Below are 21,812 nucleotides of genomic sequence, written 5' to 3'. Positions count from 1 at the left end.
ATAGAAAATATTGCCAAACATCTAGCGTTTATATTTAATCAGTGTTGCGACTGTGGTATATTCCCTGATTTACTAAAGTTTAGCAAAGTTATTCCTTTATTTAAAAGTGGTGACCAAGAAGACTGTAATAACTATAGGCCAATTTCCATATTACCAACTTTGAGCAAAGTCTTCGAGAAATTAATCTTAAACCAATTAAGTAGTCATTTTGCATCAAATGGTTTACTGCACGCCAAACAGTATGGTTTCACAAAGGGGCGCTCTACCACTGATGCCGGAGTAGCTCTTTTGTCACATATATACAAAGCATGGGAAAATTCAAAGAATGCTTTGGGGATATTCTGCGACCTTTCTAAGGCTTTCGACTGTGTAGAACATTCCACTCTATTACGGAAACTAAATTTTTATGGTATCAAAGGTTTAGCTCAGGATCTCATAGCTTCATATCTTCAGAACAGGGTACAAACCGTTGTCGTTAATGAAGAGAAATCTTGCGGTGCGCCGATTAACATAGGTGTTCCGCAGGGATCTATCTTAGGACCGTTTTTGTTCTTAGTGTATATTAATGACCTACCTTATTATTTGCAGGATATGTGTGAAATAGTACTGTTTGCAGATGACACCTCTTTAATATTTAATGTGGATAGACATGACACAAATGTTGACGAAGTAAACTCTGCTCTTTCACGCATATCCGATTGGTTTAATGCTAATAATTTACTACTAAATGCAAAAAAAACAAATTGTGTAGAATTTATCCTCCCAAATGTAAAAAAGGTGAAAAGGAATATTATTTTAAACGGGGAGGTATTATACCCTGTGGAATCTACTGTTTTTCTTGGTTTGACACTAGATGAGAAGCTACAATGGGGGGCCCATATTACCACCACCGCTGCTAAGCTCAGCTCAGCTGCATATGCAGTGAGAAGAATAAGGCATCTCACCGATGAAGAGACGGCTAGATTGGTTTACTTTAGCTACTTTCATAGCATTATGTCCTATGGAATTCTACTATGGGGCAGGGGTGCAGATATAGAAACTATATTTATACTACAGAAAAGAGCCATACGCTCTATATATAATTTGCGTGCTCGAGACTCACTAAGAGATCTCTTTAAGAATACTGGTATCCTTACTGTACCGTCGCAGTATATATTTAATAATATTTTATATGTACACAATAACGCTTATTTACACACAAAAGTAGGAGATAGACATTGTTATGACACAAGAAACAGAAATAAAATTGAAATTCCATTTTTCCGGCTAGCTAAAGTTAAAAATTCATTTATGGGTCAAGGTATACGCTTTTACAACAGAATTCCTCATAATATTAAAGAGTTCAGTAGTTCTAAATTTAAAACTTATATAAAAAATGTACTTATTCAGAGAGCCTATTACAGTATTAAGGAATATATGGACGATAAAAACCCATGGAGGGTTGTCGCGTAAAAACCACAGGACAGTTCTTTGGCATATTATGATTATAATGTACATATAACACATATAATGTATTTTGTAAAATTAAATTGTAAAACTGACATGATTAAAAAGAGCAACTATGGAGTTTCTTGCCGATTCTTCTCCGTAGATACTGCTTTCCGAATCGGTGGTAAATGTTAAAATATGTAATGACGTTTCAAAAGTGCTTCTAAAAGAAGTCTAATTGAATAAATAAATGTTTGAGTTTTGAGTTTGAGTTTAATCAGCGCTGGTTTGGATTTCGAAGGGCGCCCCCTTTTTCTTTTCTGGCCGATAAGCACATTTTTTGCTTCTGGTGGGGGGTTGGCCAGCTTTAAGCGTATGGCTAATGCGTTAATTATGTTTGCACATGTCAGTTTTTAAAGCGCCCCAATTTGTCTCCGCCCCTTTGATCATTTTTTCATTAAAATTATAAATTGATGTATTAAATTGATAACGAATACTATTAATTTATTATCTGAACGAAATAAAATGTTACTACTGTATAGGTGACAAAATATCAAATAAAAAGGAATCGCAGTCAGGGATCGATAATCGATTTATTTGGTGACAGATCTACCATTCTGAGCACAGAGCTATTATTTAAGTAACAAAACTGTTATTATAAGAACGAAGTTTATATTCATGTACTGCAATATAATTTTATTGGTTATCGATCTCTTATTTTACACATATATTAACATTAATTTGATAATTCATACCTGGGAACAATTATTGTTTATCTGAGAACGAAAATATTTCGTGGTGATAGATCTATTTATTAGGTGATACAACTTGACGACAAATATAAATTTTGGTGATAGAAAATATAGTTCCCAAACTATAATAGTTTATTACATGTCGATTTAGAATGCAAAAATAAATCAAGCTTTTTCCTTCCTAATAGCACCATTTATTTTTATCAAAAGAATTAATATAAACTATTTTAATTCTTCTACAGCATTGTTTCTATTAGTTTCAGATAAAGAATCACTTAATAAAATCGTAAAGTAAAAACTGTACATTGAATATTTTTTTAAAGAATACTTGGGGCGTGATTTACAATATAATATACCGAAGTAAAAAAATATAGTTTTTAGAATTTTTGTCTGTTTGCGTGTATGTCCGGGCTTGAGACCTGGGGAATGACATAGGATAGGTTTTATCCCGAAAATCCCACGGGAACTGGAACTATGTGGGTTTTTCTTTGACTACGCGGGCGAAGCCGCTGGTGGAAAGCTAGTAAATAATAAAGTTAAAAGTAATAAAAATTACTTAATAAATTGGAATTTACTTTTAATCAGTTTTGTGATGACAATAAAATTTGCAAGCAAGTCGTGTCAAAAAACTTACAACGATCTTCCGGGAAGCTAGAATTTGTTTTATAAAAAAGCCAATAGACTAACATAAAGACTGTCTTGTCCTTGCCTATTGTATTTGCGACAGATATAAGTTATGAATAACCTTCGTATCTTGTGTAAATCTTACTCGTGTCATAACGTTTCGAGGAAAAACTAAGTGCTATACGATTTGCGATTACATAGGTATTTCCTGTCACATGGAAACATTTAATAAGGTCAAACCTTTTCCTTGTCCCATTCAAGCGATTTATTTTTATAGCTTCAACTATATTTTATAGTTCAATACACTTTAATTACGTGGACTAATTAAGCATTACAAGCTATATTCAATGCATGTTTTAATGGTATTAAGTTGTTATGTATTCAAATTTGCCATTGTTTTAAGCTCGTTCTTCGATTTCTCGTTGTATGGTAACTGGTAAGCCACGTATTTACGGGGCTATACACTAGCTAATTGAGGAAATATAAATGTATCACCTACTTTATGATTACAAACCACATAACTACCGTACAAAAATCTCGTTCTTTTATACATAGGTAGTTATTATTTTGCACTTAAGTCATACATATTTTATAGACTTTTTTAACCGACTTCAAAAAAAAAGGAGGAGGTTATCAATTCGGCCGGTATATATATATTTTTTTTTTTTATGTATGTACACCGATTACTCCGAGGTTTCTGAACCGATTTACGTGATTCTTTTTTTGTTCGATGCGGGATGGTGTCGAATTGGTCCCATAAAAATTTTATTCGGATAGGCCCAGTAGTTTTTATTTTATGAGCATTTTTGTCTGTAGGTATTTGTAAATTTTGCAAGTGCAAGTTTGAAGTCGGTTGTTTTTAACGCAGTTATCACTTGTTGTAGGAAATCAACATAACATAATTGAAAGCAATATAAGAGTTTAAAGTGTAATAATACTAGAACAATATTTTATTATTTTAGATTATTTATTTTAAGGCATATAAGGTATTCTTGTTTAATTTTGGAAAATTTCTGAGAAAATCCTACCTACCGAGGTAAGGTTGTGTCTATGTCTGGAAGATTATTAGGCCTCGAGAGGTTTTGCTGTATCTGCTGAAAAGATTCTATAAGTCCTTATAATATTTACATTAGTTTCTAAAGTACAAAATTATAATATCTATCTTTTATATAAACTATCTCATAATAATATTATGCTGGATGACAGAAAGCCGGTTCTCCTTCTTTTATTGAAAGAAAATTGTATGCATGCCTATAGATTTATTCATAAAAACCGGTTCTTAGCATTATAACCATAAAATAGAAGTGTTCTCTAAAGTAGAAAATTTCGCGGTAATAACAATTCAAATTTCGAAGAATCGTTTAATTTTTTTCAACCATTTTAACGAATCGAGCATCTCAGAGCGTTAAATCTACCAATGCAAAATTGGACCTTCAAGTTTTTTTAACTCAAATTTTACCTGGTTTAGATACCTGCACTATTGACTAGTCACTACCCAAAAGTTGACCGTAGTAGATTGGAATTCATGTATAAAAAACAATTGCTAAACACAAATATTCGATTTTAACATAGATAAGAGCTATTGTGTAATAGTTTCAAATTACGTTCCTAGTTCCTACTCTGATTTTTGAATTGTATACCTTTAAAATATATGAATAGTTAACATTAGATTTTAAAGGTCACAAGTACCTAATAAACATAATATTATAAAAAACCTACGCAGACTAAGCGGCCATTGCTTTTTATATTAACCTTTATTTACAATAAGCAAGGCTGTATAGACGCCAAGTATCTGTGAGCTCATGACGCGGGAAGTTTACAAATGGGAAAATCCCATGAAACTAGGTACGTTATGTGTAAACTGTTTGTAAGCATGAATAAATTTAATATTATACAATAATAAAGTTATTATTAATTAAGTTATTAAGTTTTTCAATGTTTCAAAATATATTTGCCAAAGATTCGAATGCACAAAAGTAAATTCAACGAACTCGAATGTATAATTTATCACGACCATAAACGTGCACAATAAAATTGAGATAAAATTATGATAAAACAACCCATATTTTATGTGTTAAAATTAATTTAAATTATATTTTGAACGTGCATTCCGTCGGATGTGTATGGTAATTTGTACGCAATGGAGGGGTGAGGGGACGTTCGTCAGCGTCAGGTTGTCGGCCCCAACCCGTGACGTCAGCTCACTGACCACTGCGGGACCCGCCACAATAGCCTTTCTCAGAAGGAGCAGATGCGCTTGCGCCGCTATTAGCCGCGCCCTTTCCGCTCTTTTATACACCCCCAAAACCAATTATAAAACTTCAAAAATCCTTCTTTATACAAAAGTAAAATAACACAATGCCTGCAATATAATGAACATTGTTAAATTTGAGAAAAAAATCACCACAAAAACTCACTTTGGGCAAGCAATAGTTAAAACGAGTCGTGTAACGACATTTCGGTTGCCGCGAGAAGCGCGCAGGTAGACGCCGATTAACTCCGCGAGTTGCGTACCTGCGCTCAACGTATCATTAGTACGGCACCGGTAATGATAGCCGGCCATAATCACCGACCCGCCATCTCGCTCGATCCTCGCCGAGTAGTACATCGCAACTTCCATGGATGAGTGTGGATCTAGTCATGATGTAAAGACATGCACTAAACCTCCACTCATCGAAAGAAATTGACCTTCGACCGGCGCGGCGATATCCCGGGTCAGGTACGTCGCACTGCACGCACTAATCGTTCTCGACGTTACGTCGCACCGAACCGAACAATAACGAGCACGTTGCCGTGTTTTTTAAACAATATTGAAATTTGAACGCGCGTATCCGGTGACGCAACACGACCGCGCGCTACGGACGCTCACCGCGAAATAAACGGTCGAGATTTGAAATCTAAAAATCTAGACGCTGCGCGTGAGGCGGGAAGGGCAGAGCGGTCGCCGGCCAATCGCAGCCGAGCGCGCCGAGCGAGTGGGGGGCGCCGAGCCACCGCTCTGCGAATGCCTGATAATATCTTTTCTTAAAGAACGTTATTTTCTTTCTTTCCTACGCCCGCTCGTGCGTTTAACCGACGGCGGAAGTGAAACGAACGTGCGCGTAAACTCAACGTGACGCTAGTACCTCGACCGTTGACGGCCATGTCGACAGCGTCGCAAACACCTGCCGTTTGTTGATCCAGATAGCACTAAAAATCCATATAAATATTTATTTTTCCCGAACAAAAACCGCATGCGATTTCAATCAACAATGGAACGCGAGCGATAACTCGGTATACCGTTAGACTGCAAAAAATAAAACAACTGCATCGCAACAAATCGTTATATTACCGAAACAATAGCGCGGTTCTTAGAAAACGAAAAGAATAAGAACCTGACGGGCAAAACAATTTCAATGGCTTGACTCATGCATTTATACTTAGAAAATTGGGAAGGGGTAAGATTTAGGGGTTATTATTGGCCATTATGATAGTGCAGCCCAAGTCTGTGAGTTGCATGACTTCAGCGCCGCCATCTAGCAGCCTGTGGGAGCAAACTGCGAGCTTCTCGCTTATAGAGCACTTCTGTTTGTTCGTCAAATGGCCGCTGTTCACCACTGTCGCACTCAACTGCTCTAACAACTGAGATGCGGAATAGGCGTCCATTAGAAACCTACAACAGAAACTAAATATTAATACATAATATTCTTAAAAAAGCAGGTCTTTTATATTATAGTGTGTAAAATTACAAAATCTCAAAGCAATTATGTAAATTAACACCAAAAAATGTTTATAATTAATTAATTAGTCAAAAAGCATTTTTTGACATGTCCCGTAAGAACAGCTTATCATTTTTTTGGGCAAAACTTGTTTGAGCTAGCACTAAGTCAGCATTTTGCAAAATCTGTGATTAATCTGAATTAAAATTTGGATGTAAATCAACTATTCAGGAAAATCATATTTATTTATACATAATACTATTATTTTGGTGTTAATGGTCAATTAAAATAATTGACACAAAATATAATAATGTGAAATAATTATTTTTGAGCATTGGAATGCAAGAATTCATCTTATTTTATAATATTTTTTTTTTGCTTTTTGGTTTATTATTATTTTATTTATTTATCAGATATCATTATATTATGTAATATAAAAATGACCAAGGTTAATACAATTTTATTGCTAATGGTTAAATACCCTCATCTATGAATTTAAATGCTTTGCTTTATAAATAATAATGTTATAACAAATTCAGTCTTTTGTGTGAACATTATTCAGTCTTAATATTCTACTTTAAAATTATTTGTGGCTTCACATTGTCTTATATAAAAGAAATAAAAAAAAAAAGTCAATTATCACACCATATCTCATAGGTGTAAGTAATTATGTGTGTTTTAAAGAAGGAAGTGGTCATAGCTTTATTAGTATGGAAAAAATTTGGTGTTTTACCGAAACATGAAAATTCCACATAGTATTGTTTACTTTTCTTTAACCAAAAATCACACGCACACGCACGCTATGAAATAACTTAAAATAATGGTTATATAGTTGTTTGAGTTAATTTAATAAAACAAAAAATAAAGTAGTATAAAGTAGTAGTATTTTTTTAAATAATAGACTATTCAACTATAAAAATCACTTACTTTTCTACAAATTGCTCCAATTCACTGTAGTTTTTGGTACTCAAATATTCATTGACTAATTTATCTGGAACCAGCCCTGTCACCTAAAATTAAGGGAAATTGTTAAAAAAAAAAACAGTTTTTATTCCTAAAATAATAAATTACATTTTTAACTGAGAAAGCTATAAAATTTTGAAATTGCGTATTTCTATTACATCTAGACAACAAAATCTAATAAATATTGGCATAAGCAGCTCAGCATGTAAGAAGTACATATTAAAATTTTAATAAATCACATTTTAGTACATTTAAGCATTTCTTTAAATTTTTTAGCTTATTTTGTATGTACGTTTTGTGCTCTGTTAGAACGTGAATTTTTATGCAAACTTTTTCAAATCGAGCATAAAGCATTTTTATGCAACAAGCCTCAAATCGAGGACTACGCAATCTATGCTTATTTCTTCAACATTTTACATTAGGTATTGGGTACCTATTTAATGTTTTGTAAAGTATGAAAGCACCTTTATTTTTTTTTATAGTGGGGAAATCTTCTAAAGATACCCACGGCCCCCGGGGAAGGAGCCGTGGGTTATGTCGGATTCTTACCGACTAAAACCCCACTGTGTTCCGTCGAGCCGCTTTAATGAGGGGGCCGCGGGTATTTGTTAGAATTCTTCCGCAACCCCCTCGGCGGCAGCCCATCTCCAGGCCAGGCGCAAGCCAAGAACAGGAAAGGTAGTTTGCCTGCTCTTCCCTCCCGTTGGCGGCATGAGCGGAACACGTCTCAAGTCGCCTCACCGCACCGGACGATGGATTACATTCCCCGTTCCACCGCCCGGCGCCCTTCGTCAAGGAGGCACGTTGCGACCGTGTAAAGCGGCCGCAACACGGCGACGACGCCCAATAAGACGTCTGCGCCGGATCGGGTCCGCGTGAGGATCCCTCTCGCGCACCCGCTCTGCCTCCTCTTTCTGCGAGATCACGCTCTCCGAGAATGCGATCACCGCACGCCAGGATCTGTCGCCATCCACCATTGCACGAACAACGGAGGGTAGAGAGAGATCCGGCCCGATTATCGCGACTAAGCGAGCACGGGGCTCGGCCCACGCGGGGCACACGGCAAGAGTGTGATCTGCCGTGTCCTCCGGGCAGGCACACCAGTGGCAGACCATGCTGGGCTCCCTCCTCGCGACTTTACACAGGTACCGCCCGATGCAGCCGTGCCCGGACAGTATCTGCGTAAGGCGGAAGGTTATGGCCCCGTGCCGCCTGTCGCACCACTCTTGGAGGACTGGACGTATGGCTGCAACCGTCCTCTCACCCGCGCTGGGAAGTATGAAAGCACCTAACATTTGGTTACATAGAATTCGATCACAAGGCGGGATTATTATCACTTAATTCCTAGAAAGTCACAGGTTCTAATTCAGTTCGTGATCGATTTTTTCCTATTCTTTTTGAAATCTTATATGAAAACATCTTTAAATATCATCTTAAAAATGTTTTTATTTATTAGTCAATAGGAAATACGATTCACGCGCAAATGAGTTTTATCTATTAAAGTAGTGCCAGTATAAAATTTCACCTTTGCTTGCATTTAATTTTAAAGTTTTTTTTGTCGTTTTCCAGAGACAATACAAGCGAATCAAGCAATATACCTCAATAAGTCCCTCAGCAGTGATCTTGCCGAGTAGTCGCTGACAGCACTGCAAAGCTGTGAGTGCACGACGAAGGTCCCCATCACAAGTGTCTACCGCCTGGTGTAGGACCTCACCCTCGCCGACATCTACACCTTCTGAGCCGCATATTTCACGCAATCTGTGTAAAATGAATATTTTTGTTAACTATTTGTGTGAAAATATTGTGCACGACGAAACGTAAATGTAAAGTACACAACTCATTTAATTAGTATAGAATAAGATAACGTATAAACTCCTGAAGGCTTACGCCTGAAGGCTTATTTTTAGTATGAATAAATGTATGTCTTATTTGAGTTCTTAAATGTAAAGTTTTATATGTTTGGAAAGTAAAGTATTTAATCTGTCTAGTATTAACGTAGAGTAAGCTCCTGAAGGCTTATGCCTGAAGGATTATTTTATAACTAAGAATAGAATAGCGAATTTATATGTAAAGATGTTTGTTAAATTGTTATTACGTAGTCATAATTAGATAGGAAAATTCATGAAAGATTATGACTGAAGACTTATTTACTTGGAATTTAAAATATTTATGTCTTGTTTAATGATAGTAAATGTTTATGTTTGTTTATTGAATATTGAAAATGTCTTTGTTTATGTGTTGCCTTAAGTATACGATAATGTTTTGTCTTTCTTTGAATTTACTATTGTAGATGTTGATATTTAATGATTATGTAATGATTAGGATATTATGTAAATTTAATGTTTCTTTTCCCGACAGCATCACGTCCGCGACTGCGCGCACAAACCGTTCCCCGCAGTATATTTATACACCTGAAGCGGGGGACGGGGTAGTATAAAAGTAAATTTCGGGAAAATCGTGCGCGCAGTCTAAACGGGGCGTTGGCGGGATATGTTATGGATGTAGAATTAATTAGTAATGTAATAATGAATGTAATGAAAACGTAGAAAATGTAAAATTGTGTAAAAATAAAGAGAATGAAAATAAAGGGTGAGGAAAGGGGCGTGGCCAGCCGGAGTGGAGGGGATAACGCGTAGAGTATAAATATCGAAGCAAAACTGGTTGCGTCATGGCATTCCAGTTGCTCCCGCGCTACAAGAAGAAACTAAGGAAATAACTCCGCTCCGGCTTGGCACCCTGGCCCTCTGCGTATGAAGAAATAATTGTTTGTATTATTTACAAACCCCCCCGCCACTACAGTCCACTTGAGAGGGCCTGCCGCCAACATTGGTCAGCTTCGAACCGGATCAGAAGAAAAATGAACACGAGAAGCCGGAGCGGAAGAGGAGCCACGCCATCGGTATCCGAGACGACCGCCACCGCCACAGGAACGTCATCAACGAACACATCGGAAGAAACGAGCGGCACGACGGAGACATCGGAGACCTGCACGACCGCGACGAGAACGACGAGGACAGAAGAAAAGAGCAGCTCGACGCCACCTACGCCGAGCACCATGCCCGCCGACAAGTTGCAGCCAGCGCCGTCACCCGTCGTAGGATACACAAACGCCGCTTTCGCGGCGCCAGCCGACAACGCCGACGCGCCGACGACCGCCGCTTTCGCGGCGCCAATAAGCAACGTCAACTTAAATACAGACGCCGCTCTCGCGGCGCCATCGAACGTCGCCGTCGGGTCGCCAGCACGCCGCTCGAAGACGCTCCGCCAGGCATCAGAGGTGCGGTCGCGGCGCTCCGTAGCCTCCCGCAAGAGACTCCTCGCGGAGTTGGAGGCGAAGGAACGCCTAGCCGAACTAAAGCTGGAACAAGCGAAGGCCGCAGCAGAACTAGAAAAGGCGCGGTTAGAAAGAATCCGCGCTGAAGAAGAATCAACAACGGAAGAGGAAGAAGAGGACTACGAACCGGAACGACGGGTCGAGTCGTGGTTGAAACAGCATTCAAGCCAGCCACTGCCACCCGCCGCCAACCCGACTCGCGAGCTCTCACCGCCACGCTACATAGCGAAGAACACCGACAACAAGGAAGACCGAGGATGGGGGGCCCGCCAGGAACAGGACGACGGGCAACGGGAACCGAAGAAAGACCCGCCCACGCGGTCACCAGAAGTTGCGGCAATTGTAACCGCCTTCAACGAAGTCGCAAGAAGCCAAAGGAAAGTAATAAGATACGGCGGTGAACTACCGACGTTCACCGGCTCCAGCAACGAGTGGCTATCGTTCAAGGCATCGTATGAAGAAACTGAAGAGGGATTCACCGACGGGGAAAACGTCGCACGATTGAGGAAGGCGCTGAAAGGAGCAGCCCTAGAAGCCGTCACCGCCCTACTCATATCACACACCGGACCCGAGAAGATCATCGAAGCCCTGCAGAGAAGGTTCGGCCGCCCAGACGCGCTCGTTTTGGGTGAAATGGAAAAAATTAAATCGCTACCACGAGTGTCGGACAACCCCCGGGATGTTTGCATATTCGCAAACAAAATAGCGAATATCGTCGCCACCGTCGAAATACTAGGAAAACCAGAATACCTGCACAGCCCGGAAATGCTGCGGCAGGTGCTCGAGAAGCTCACACCGATCATGAAGAATAAGTGGTACGACTTCGCCGCCGACGAACGAGACAAGACACCGCTACTGAAAAAGCTCGCAGAGTTCCTGAATAAAGAAGCAGACAAGTGCTCCAGTTACGCTCCGTTAGACACAGAGACGGAGAGGATAACAAGGAAAAGGACGGAGCGCGCCTACGCAGCAAGCAACGCGAGCGAGCGAGAAACAAGATGCCCGGTGTGCGAGCGAGAACACAAGCTTATCGAGTGCCGACAATTTACGAACAGCGACGTAAATACACGATGGGAAATAGCGAAGAAACATCGAGTGTGCTTCCGCTGTCTGCGAAGCAAACATCAACGAGCAACATGCCGCGCTCGTCCATGCGGCCTCAACGGGTGCACCATGAAGCACCACAAGATGCTCCATCATACAAAGACAGCGGAAAAGAAAAATGAAGAAACGACTCAACCGCAAGCCGAAACGAAGAACGACGAAAAAGTCCTCGTGTCGGCGATAAACATCAACAGCGCTACGTCGGAGCAACCTACGCGCCGCCGCGCGTATCTGAAGATCGCCCCCATCACCATCACGGGGCCGAAAGGAAAATGCGACACGTACGCGCTGCTCGACGAGGGAAGCACGGTGACCATCATAGAAACGGCGCTTGCAGAACAGCTGGGTCTCGACGGGCCACGCGAGTCCATCACAATTCAAGGTGTGAATGGACACGAGAACGAGCACGAGTACAGCAAGAGAGTGAAGGCACGAGTACGAGGACGGCATGAAGAAAAAGATTACGTTTTAGACAACGCCCGCACCGTGCACCAACTCCACGCGTTCACGCAGTCCATCCGCGAAAGTGACATCGCCCGCTGCAACCATCTGCACGACCTGCAAGACGACCTGCTGTACGAGAATGCAACACCGAAGCTGCTGATCGGACAAGACAACTGGGAGCTCATTATAACACGTAAACTACGGCACGGCAAGAGGAGTCAGCCCGTCGCATCGAAGACACTGTTAGGATGGGTACTGCACGGCTGCCGTTCATCGAACAAGCACCCAGTTTTGTTCTGTTCTCATCTCTCGGAAGCGGAGAAGTCACCCGACACACTCGAAAATATGATGAAGAAATACTTCGAATTAGAATCCATCGGCATCGAACCTAAGCGACAACGCAGCGACCCGGAGCAGCAGGCACTCAACATACTGGAAAAGAAAAGTCAACGCCTGCCGTCCGGCCGATATGAAACCGGACTCCTATGGAGAGACGAGTCCGCAGATACACCGAACAACTACGGCGACACACTGAAAAGACTGAAGACATTGGAAAAGAAATTGGACAAAGACGGAGAGCTGAAGAGACAATATGAGGAAAGAATCGAAAATCTACTCTCGTCCGGCTATGCAGAGAAGGCGCAGACTCCGCCCACCGGCGGGAGAGTGTGGTACCTCCCACACTTTCCAGTGATCAACCCGGACAAAGCGAAGATTCGTCTGGTGCACGACGCGGCCGCTAAGTCACACGGCCGCTCTCTCAACGACATGCTGCTGCCCGGGCCCGACCTACTGCAATCTCTGCCCGCCGTCATCATGAAGTTCCGTCAACATCCAATCGCCGTGTCCGCCGACATCAAGGAAATGTTCATGCAGATAAAAATTATAGAAGAAGACCGCGACGCGCTGCGCTTCCTCTGGCGTGGCGACCGACGCGACGACGGGCCGCCCGATGAATATCGCATGACATCGCTCATCTTCGGCGCCTCTTCATCACCGTGCACCGCGCTCTACATCAAGAATAGAAACGCGCAAGAACACGCGAACGAGAGTCCGGCAGCCGCACGCGCGATTCAAGAGAACCATTATATGGACGACTATATACATAGCTACGCGACCGAAGATGAAGCAAAGGAGATAACGGCGCACGTCGATCGCATACATCGATACGCCGGCTTCGAGCTACGTGGGTGGGCGTCGAACAAAGAAAACGCGATAAGAAACTTTACGAACACCGGGGCGACCACCGTCGAGATCGGCGGGAGCGAGACAGAGCGAACATTAGGGCTACTTTGGCATGTGAAGCAGGACTACATAGGCTTTCGTGTCAACACGAAACGTGTACCACAAGAAATAATCGAAAATAAGCGAACACCTACGAAGAGAGAAGCCCTCAGTCTCATCATGTCGGTCTTCGACCCACTCGGCCTCATCGCGCCCATCCTCACACCGGCGAAAAGGATAATGCAGGATACGTGGAAGTACAACACCGGCTGGGACGACCCCATTCCCGACGCGCTACAACACCGCTGGGAAAACTGGGTGGCGAATATACAGCATCTCGACGCGCTCCGCATCCCGCGCTGCTATGACTACGAACCCGCTGCTGAGAGAGAGGTACACACGTTTGTGGACGCCAGCGAAGAGGCATACGCAGCAGTCGTGTATATCAGAGCGACGCGCGCCGACGGATCAATACACATCGCGATCGCCGCCGCGAAAAGCAGAGTCACGCCCACGAAACCGGTATCGATTCCACGTCTGGAGCTGCAAGCCGCCCTGCTCGGAGCACGCCTCACACGAACAGTCGAGGAAGGCCACGACTTTGTCTTCAAGAGAAAAGTGTATTGGAGCGACTCGAGAACAGCACTCGCATGGATACGCGGCGAGCCCCGCACATACAAGACGTTTGTAGCGCACAGACTAGCCGAAATAGAAGATCTCACGAAGAAGGATGAATGGCGCTGGGTTCCCACGGCGCACAATACGGCGGACGACGCTACACGCAACACCCCCGCTGACTTCGACCCGCAACACCGTTGGTTCACCGGTCCAGACTTCCTCCGCTATGAAGAATGCGACTGGCCGGTTGAGAAGAAGGAAAACATCACCGACACGGGCGAAGAAAAAGAAAAATGCGGCGCGTTGAACTCGTCGGACCCCGCCCCCGCGTTCATCGACCTCGAACGATTCTCAACATGGACTCGGCTAGTGCGCACAACGGCCCGCGTACTGCAATTCATCGAACTCTGTCGTCGCCCCAAACAACTCGTCAACGCAACACGTCGAAAACGTACAAGAAAAAACGAAGAAAAGGACGCGACGTGGAAAAGAAATACGAAAAAGAACAAAGAGAAAATCGTCTCGCGTCCGAACAACGAAGAAAGAAAATATATAATACTGAGTGCGCGCCACCTACGCGCCGCGGAAAACGTGCTTGTGAAATTAGCACAACAAGCAACGTACGGAAAAGAGATAGCGATACTACAGCGAGGAGACCCGCTCACTGAAAAATGTCAAGGTCCACTAGCGGGATTAAGTGTCGCATTGAACGAAGAAGGAATACTGAAACTACGAGGAAGGGTGAATGAAGCCAGCGCGATCGAGGCAGAGGCCGCAAACCCGACAGTGCTCGACGGAAAACACAAGTATACGCAGCTCTACATACAGCATGTACACGAAAAGTTACATCACGGCGGCGTCGAAATTGTAGTAAATGAACTAAGGCAAAGACTGTGGATAACAAGAATACGACCCGCGACAAAGGAGGTGCTAAAGAGCTGCCCGCGCTGCCGCCTGCTGCGCGCCAAACCCGCGCGCCCATCCACCGGCGACCTGCCTGCCGCACGCCTCGCGCATCACGCGCGCCCATTTAAATTCACCGGACTCGACTACTTCGGCCCGCAAGAAGTAACCGTCGGCCGCCATCGAGAGAAGCGCTACGTGGCCCTCTTCACGTGCTTAACATCGCGCGCAGTACATCTAGAAGTCGTCGCCTCGCTCAGCACCGACTCAGCGATCAACGCGCTGCGCCGCTTCATAGCGCGGCGCGGCTGCCCGGCCGAAATATGGAGTGACAACGCGACGTGCTTCCGCGCGGCCAACCGAGAGCTCACGGACGCGTGGGCCGCACTTGAAGAAGAAGCAGCAGCCCGCCGCATCAGCTGGCGCTTCCTTCCGCCGGCCGCCCCATTCATGGCCGGCGCGTGGGAGCGCATGGTACGCACCGTGAAAGAAGCCCTACGCCACACGCTTCACGAGCAGCACCCCAGTGACGAGACGCTCGTCACACTCCTCGCCGAAGTAGAAGCCACCGTAAACTCACGCCCACTCACTCATGTGGCCGTGACCCCCGACGTGCCGCCCGCCATCACACCGAATATGATCCTGCTGGGCTCCAACTGTTACGTGCCGCCACCCTGCACCATCGAAGAAGACCAAACAACAGCGCGCACACACTGGAAGCGCGCGCAACAGCTCGCCGACACCTTCTGGCGACGCTGGGTGCGAGAGTACCTGCCCGTACTCCAACAGCGGCGGGAGCCCCACGCAAGCGGCGCGGCCCCCAAGATCGGCGACCTGGTCATCGTGTGCGACTCCAATCATCCGAGGAACACGTGGCCCCGAGGACGAGTCATCGCCACGTATCCCGGCAAGGACGGCGAGGTACGAGTGGTCGACGTGGAGACCAGCGGCGGCAGAATCCTCCGGCGGCCCACCAAGAAGATCGTCGTGCTACCAGTTCGAATCGCAGAGTGCGACGGCGGGAGAAATGTGCACGACGAAACGTAAATGTAAAGTACACAACTCATTTAATTAGTATAGAATAAGATAACGTATAAACTCCTGAAGGCTTACGCCTGAAGGCTTATTTTTAGTATGAATAAATGTATGTCTTATTTGAGTTCTTAAATGTAAAGTTTTATATGTTTGGAAAGTAAAGTATTTAATCTGTCTAGTATTAACGTAGAGTAAGCTCCTGAAGGCTTATGCCTGAAGGATTATTTTATAACTAAGAATAGAATAGCGAATTTATATGTAAAGATGTTTGTTAAATTGTTATTACGTAGTCATAATTAGATAGGAAAATTCATGAAAGATTATGACTGAAGACTTATTTACTTGGAATTTAAAATATTTATGTCTTGTTTAATGATAGTAAATGTTTATGTTTGTTTATTGAATATTGAAAATGTCTTTGTTTATGTGTTGCCTTAAGTATACGATAATGTTTTGTCTTTCTTTGAATTTACTATTGTAGATGTTGATATTTAATGATTATGTAATGATTAGGATATTATGTAAATTTAATGTTTCTTTTCCCGACAGCATCACGTCCGCGACTGCGCGCACAAACCGTTCCCCGCAGTATATTTATACACCTGAAGCGGGGGACGGGGTAGTATAAAAGTAAATTTCGGGAAAATCGTGCGCGCAGTCTAAACGGGGCGTTGGCGGGATATGTTATGGATGTAGAATTAATTAGTAATGTAATAATGAATGTAATGAAAACGTAGAAAATGTAAAATTGTGTAAAAATAAAGAGAATGAAAATAAAGGGTGAGGAAAGGGGCGTGGCCAGCCGGAGTGGAGGGGATAACGCGTAGAGTATAAATATCGACGCAAAACCGGTTGCGTCATGGCATTCCAGTTGCTCCCGCGCTACAAGAAGAAACTAAGGAAATAACTCCGCTCCGGCTTGGCACCCTGGCCCTCTGCGTATGAAGAAATAATTGTTTGTATTATTTACAAACCCCCCCGCCACTACAGTCCACTTGAGAGGGCCTGCCGCCAACAAATATTGTTTTAAAATGTCGTATGTTTTTCTTGTTAATAAATACATTTAAATAAAACTGCAACTGCTTTTTATTATTTATATTGCAGGTTTTTATGAATGACAACAAAAACTATAAGAAGTATTTAGTTGTATTCTTTTTAAAAATTATTTAATACATTTAAATAAAACTGCAACTGCTTTTTATTATTTATATTGCAGGTTTTTATGAATGACAACAAAAACTATAAGAAGTATTTAGTTGTATTCTTTTTAAAAATTATTTAAGTTGAGTTGATAATTGAAATATATCTATACATATTTAAAAAATTCGCGTAAGCCAGTCCCAAATTTTCAGTTTCTTTTGATATTGCTAGGTCAAAGGATGATGCCCACATTAAAATTGAGCAAAAGCACTAAAAGTCAGCAATGTCATGCAATGTCCAAATTACAGATTTATGTCATATTATAGCTTTTGAACAGTATTCAAATGATATCTAGATTTTATATCATACTAGCCGCTCCGCGCCGTTTTACCCTCGTGGCTTCACTCATGTTGGTCGTAGCGTGATGATACACAGCCTAACCTTCCTCGATAAATGAGCTATTTAACACCGAAAGAATTTTTCAAATCGGACCAGTAGTTCCCGAGATTAGCGCGTTCAAACAAACAAACTCTTTTGCTTTATAATATTAAGAGTAAAGCGCGTCACACACGGTGAAGATACTATAATATTTTATGTTAAGATTCTCTAATATAAAACGTTATAATATCTTAAGGTATCCGGTATCAGCGTTCTGACCATCATTTTTCTTTTTGTCATTGCATACTAGGACCCCTGTAGAACCGCCATCCTGTTACAAATGACCCACAAAATTTCGGGTCATTTGTAACAGGATGGCGGTTCTACAGTGGTCTTTACGACGCGCTTTAATAATATAGATAAAGCAACAATTCAAAAGTTATTGAACATTAAAACATACTATCTTTCCTCCTGGTATTTTTACACACTTAATCGTTTACAGACAGCAAATAGCAATTATTCATTTTTAATTACGAACTTCATGTCTTCATATAGGCTTAAACACAAAGTAGTTTTATCTTTTGCTTTTGAGTGTCTGGCTCTCCATTATGATATTTATTCAAGTCATTGATGATATAAATGGGCCAAAAGATATATTTCCACACCCTACAAGGCATGAATGATTGAAACATTACCACTACCAACTAGTAGAAATTGCAATATCAATAAACATCTTATATTTTTCTATTTTTTATCTGGTGCTTCTTAGGATTTAAAATTAACATCATAATTCTAGTTTAAATTTTTAGAACAATTATTATTTACTTCATTTGGGCAATTTTGGGTTAGAAATGGGCATGGTTCTTTCTTCGCTAATTCCTAAATCTTCATTTTCCATTCAAAATCTTTGATTATTTCTAGTTAACATAACTGCATATGATATTGTTGCTTACCTTTTTATAACATTTTCTCTAGCCAACGGCTTAAATCTGAACTTAGAGCATCTACTAGTAATTGGAGGAATAATTCTCGATACATAGTTGCAAATGAGACAGAAACGGGTTGTGCGAGTCTCTCTCTCCATTGTTCTACGGAGAGCTGCTTGTGCTGCGTTCGTCATGGAGTCTGCTTCATCGAGGATCACCAGTTTATATGCTGGACATGGTCTGCCACTGTTGAAAGGATAGTTATATGTATGGCTAGTCTTTATGGAACAATCAGGATAAGCTTGCTTTACTGAATTTTGATTTTATTTCAAAATTGTTGATTATATTAAAAAAAACTAGAGTATTTTTTTGTTAAGTAATATAGTGTACTATTATAAGTTTTGAACAAATTAAATATAATTACATACTTACTCTGGTTTAGTGTTACTAACAGTTAACTGAGCAAATGATTTCACTTTGTCCCTAATAACTTGAATTCCGCGTTCATCTGAAGCATTTAATTCTAAAACACGGTCCCGAGTAATATCACCAAAGAGTTGTCGAGCTGCTGCTAATATCGCACTGGTTTTTCCTGTTCCGGGTGGTCCGTAAAACAAGAGATGAGGCAAATCACTGCCAGATAAGCATTCCCTCAAAACTTGCACAACCTCTCCTTGATCCACAATATCGTCAATAGTTTTCGGGCGGCTATAAAAGTATAAGAATTCTTATTTACTATAATTGGTTCATATAATTCGTATTGCGTATGAAAAACAGTAATTAATGGAAAGATACTCAACTATTTTTCAACCCATGGTGCTGGAGGTTTCTTCTTAGTGGATTTTACACCCGAAGTGCTTGCTTTATCAGAAGCGGTGATTTTACCTGTCTTTAAAAATGCCTGCATATTTTCAAATTGATATTTTTGAGATGAAAATGTATAATCCTTGAAGTTGTAATTAATTAATTATTCAAAAAAATTAGTTTTTTAAACTACAGTCTACAATGTCGAATGAACCTTACGCGGCAAAACAATCAAAAACTTCAAAAAGAAATTCAAGTTTGAATGACAGCGAACGTCTATGACGAACACCGAACGTCAATGTCTTTTGCACCACAGAATGAACAAAGTACATTTTCTTATGGCGGAGCCACTTAAAATTTAACATTATAAAATCAATACGTATATTTCAAATGTGGTATATTTAAATATTATACACGACACAAAAGAGATGACAAAAAATGAGGGCGCCATCGTCGCTCATATAGCAACACTGATACTGCGACGCAAGCAATCTTGATACTATAGAATAAAAATCAAAAAAATAAAAAGTAATAAATACCGCGATTTAAAGTTGTTTCATTCATCATCGTGTAAATTTAAGACAAAAATACATTAGTATTTTAAATGACCTACCTAGGTCAAATTTTACTTAAATGTATTTGGAATTAGTTTATAGAAATCGGTCAAGCCATTTAGACTGCAGAGGCGCACATAGAATCAAACATACGAACAAACAAACTTACATACATACAGCTCAAACCTAAGGCTCAAACACATTACGCTCCTTCTGGGTCCGTCAGGTAAAAAAAACAAGGTGATTTGAAAACTACATATTTTTATTTATTTTTTGTAGATATTCTCCTTCATTTTTACTCCCTTGCTCCACTATCCTGCGTACTGTGCTTTCAGAAACCCCTATAACAAACGAATTAAGATGAATAAAATCAAATAGTACATTTAACATAATATTTATTTAGTAGCTTAAAACTATTTTTTTTTATGTCGGAGGCCAAGACTCACTTTGGATCCCTGCGTCCACTCTAGTAAGTAGCAAGTAAGGATTCATAGATAGCTGTATGAAAATAGTTATCACTATACTATTTAAGGCTGGTTCGATTGGATATAACTTCTTGACTCAAATTGTGCTGGTCGCACTATAAAAACTAGTTTTTGTTTACATACAAATAACCTCAAATTAAATTTCAAAAACGTAATAATCGCCATAGATACGTACATTAAACACTCGTCACTAATGGAATATTCTATTTTACGTAGTACTGAGCAAAAATAAATAGAATCTCACCGGTATAATCTGCTGTACGTCTGTAAACGTTTTCCAAATATTTTTCTCGTTTTTCAGCTTGAAATTATGAGAAACACCGAATGAAAACTTTATATATGGCATCACGGACACCGCTACGTTTAACCTTTTTCATGATTTCTCCTTTTTTGAGTAAATTTCTTGTTTAAAATAACAATTTTATCTCAACTTCACCAAATAAACAACAAATTTTTATTCAACTTGACAGCTGCATTTTTTTTTAAATAATTTATTCATAACCATGGAACCAATGACAGCTGCATTGATAATTCAGGGCTGCCAGTGAAAAAAAAATTAGTTCCAAATTAATTAATTTCATCTCTTTTATGTCGCACTGTACGCTCGTGAACATTAGGAGCAAAAAAAGAGCTCTAATCTTAGAGTATATATACTATCTATAGAGTGCGAACAACCAAGTGGGAACAGTAGGCACAGGTGGGAACAACACGACGTTCCCGCCGCGAGCGCTCGCAGTCGTGGTTGAGTGCTCACGAAGTGCGTTGCTCTGGATTTTTTTTCATATTACGAATAAACATGGTGAAATGTGCTGTTCTATCTTGCAAAAACGATACTAGAAAATACACAAAATTGAAATCCACTATCACATTCCATCAGTAAGTCGATTGTTATACTTATTTTTATGAAAATAAATCTAGCATCGCGGGGGTGAAGGGTAGGTGAGAGGCGGACACGCGCAGGCTTGCTCGCGCGCCTCACTGCCGCCCCGTGATCGTAGTGATGTGACCTGACCAACGCTGTACTCGATATAAAGTTTACTAGAAGAACTATATTTTAACAAATTATTTATTTAACTTAAAATTTAAAACTCTTTTAAAAATGTATTATTAATATATTTGTGGTGTGTTTTGTATGATACACTTTCTAATATTATGAATGCGAATGTAAATGTAAAGTATGTAATGTTACGATATATTTTCTGAACCGCTAAATTGATTTTGAAGATTTTGATAGTAGAATGGATAAAATTAAATAAAAAAATTATTAATATTATTTATTATATTATCATTTTAAATTATTAATTATTTCTTAATATTTTTTACCATTTTTAAAACATTATTATTATGGTTTGATTTATTATTAAAGAAATAGCACTAAACCTGATCTTTTATTTTATT

At 40.8% G+C, this 21,812-nt stretch overlaps 1 protein-coding gene and 1 long non-coding RNA gene across 2 annotated transcripts; both read right to left on the bottom strand.

The window, feature by feature from the left end:
- Positions 1-6,113: 6,113 nt before the first annotated feature.
- On the bottom strand, positions 6,114-19,563 carry LOC123705743 (replication factor C subunit 4). Its single transcript, XM_045654737.1, has 6 exons — positions 19,372-19,563; positions 19,004-19,279; positions 18,599-18,817; positions 9,064-9,223; positions 7,430-7,512; positions 6,114-6,456 (listed from the first exon to the last, which is right to left on the bottom strand). The coding sequence occupies exons 1-6, from the start codon at positions 19,476-19,478 to the stop codon at positions 6,249-6,251; spliced, it is 1,053 nt and encodes a 350-aa protein (XP_045510693.1). The 5' UTR covers positions 19,479-19,563; the 3' UTR covers positions 6,114-6,248.
- A 610-nt stretch (positions 19,564-20,173) lies between these two features.
- LOC123702938 lies at positions 20,174-20,883 on the bottom strand. The gene is made up of 2 exons (XR_006752939.1): positions 20,659-20,883; positions 20,174-20,270 (listed from the first exon to the last, which is right to left on the bottom strand). It is a non-coding gene; the product is annotated as an uncharacterized LOC123702938 (long non-coding RNA).
- Between the last annotated feature and the right edge of the window lie 929 nt (positions 20,884-21,812).

This window comes from Colias croceus, chromosome 2 (assembly GCF_905220415.1).
Source record: "Colias croceus chromosome 2, ilColCroc2.1".
Taxonomy (NCBI): Eukaryota; Metazoa; Arthropoda; class Insecta; order Lepidoptera; family Pieridae; genus Colias; species Colias croceus.
Note: the sequence above shows the minus strand (reverse complement) of the source record. Positions and strands in the feature narration are given on the sequence as shown.

What these genes read in the sequence shown, in the direction of transcription:
- LOC123705743 (XM_045654737.1), bottom strand. Translation starts at nt 19,478, where the DNA reads ATGCAGGCATTTTTAAAGACAGGTAAAATCACCGCTTCTGATAAAGCA. An exon ending in GTTAGTAACACTAAACCAGA is followed by an intron (nt 18,818 to 19,003) that starts GTAAGTATGTAA and finishes TCCTTTCAACAG; the next exon opens with TGGCAGACCATGTCCAGCAT. An exon ending in CTGCTGAGGGACTTATTGAG is followed by an intron (nt 7,513 to 9,063) that starts GTATATTGCTTG and finishes CCTTAATTTTAG; the next exon opens with GTGACAGGGCTGGTTCCAGA.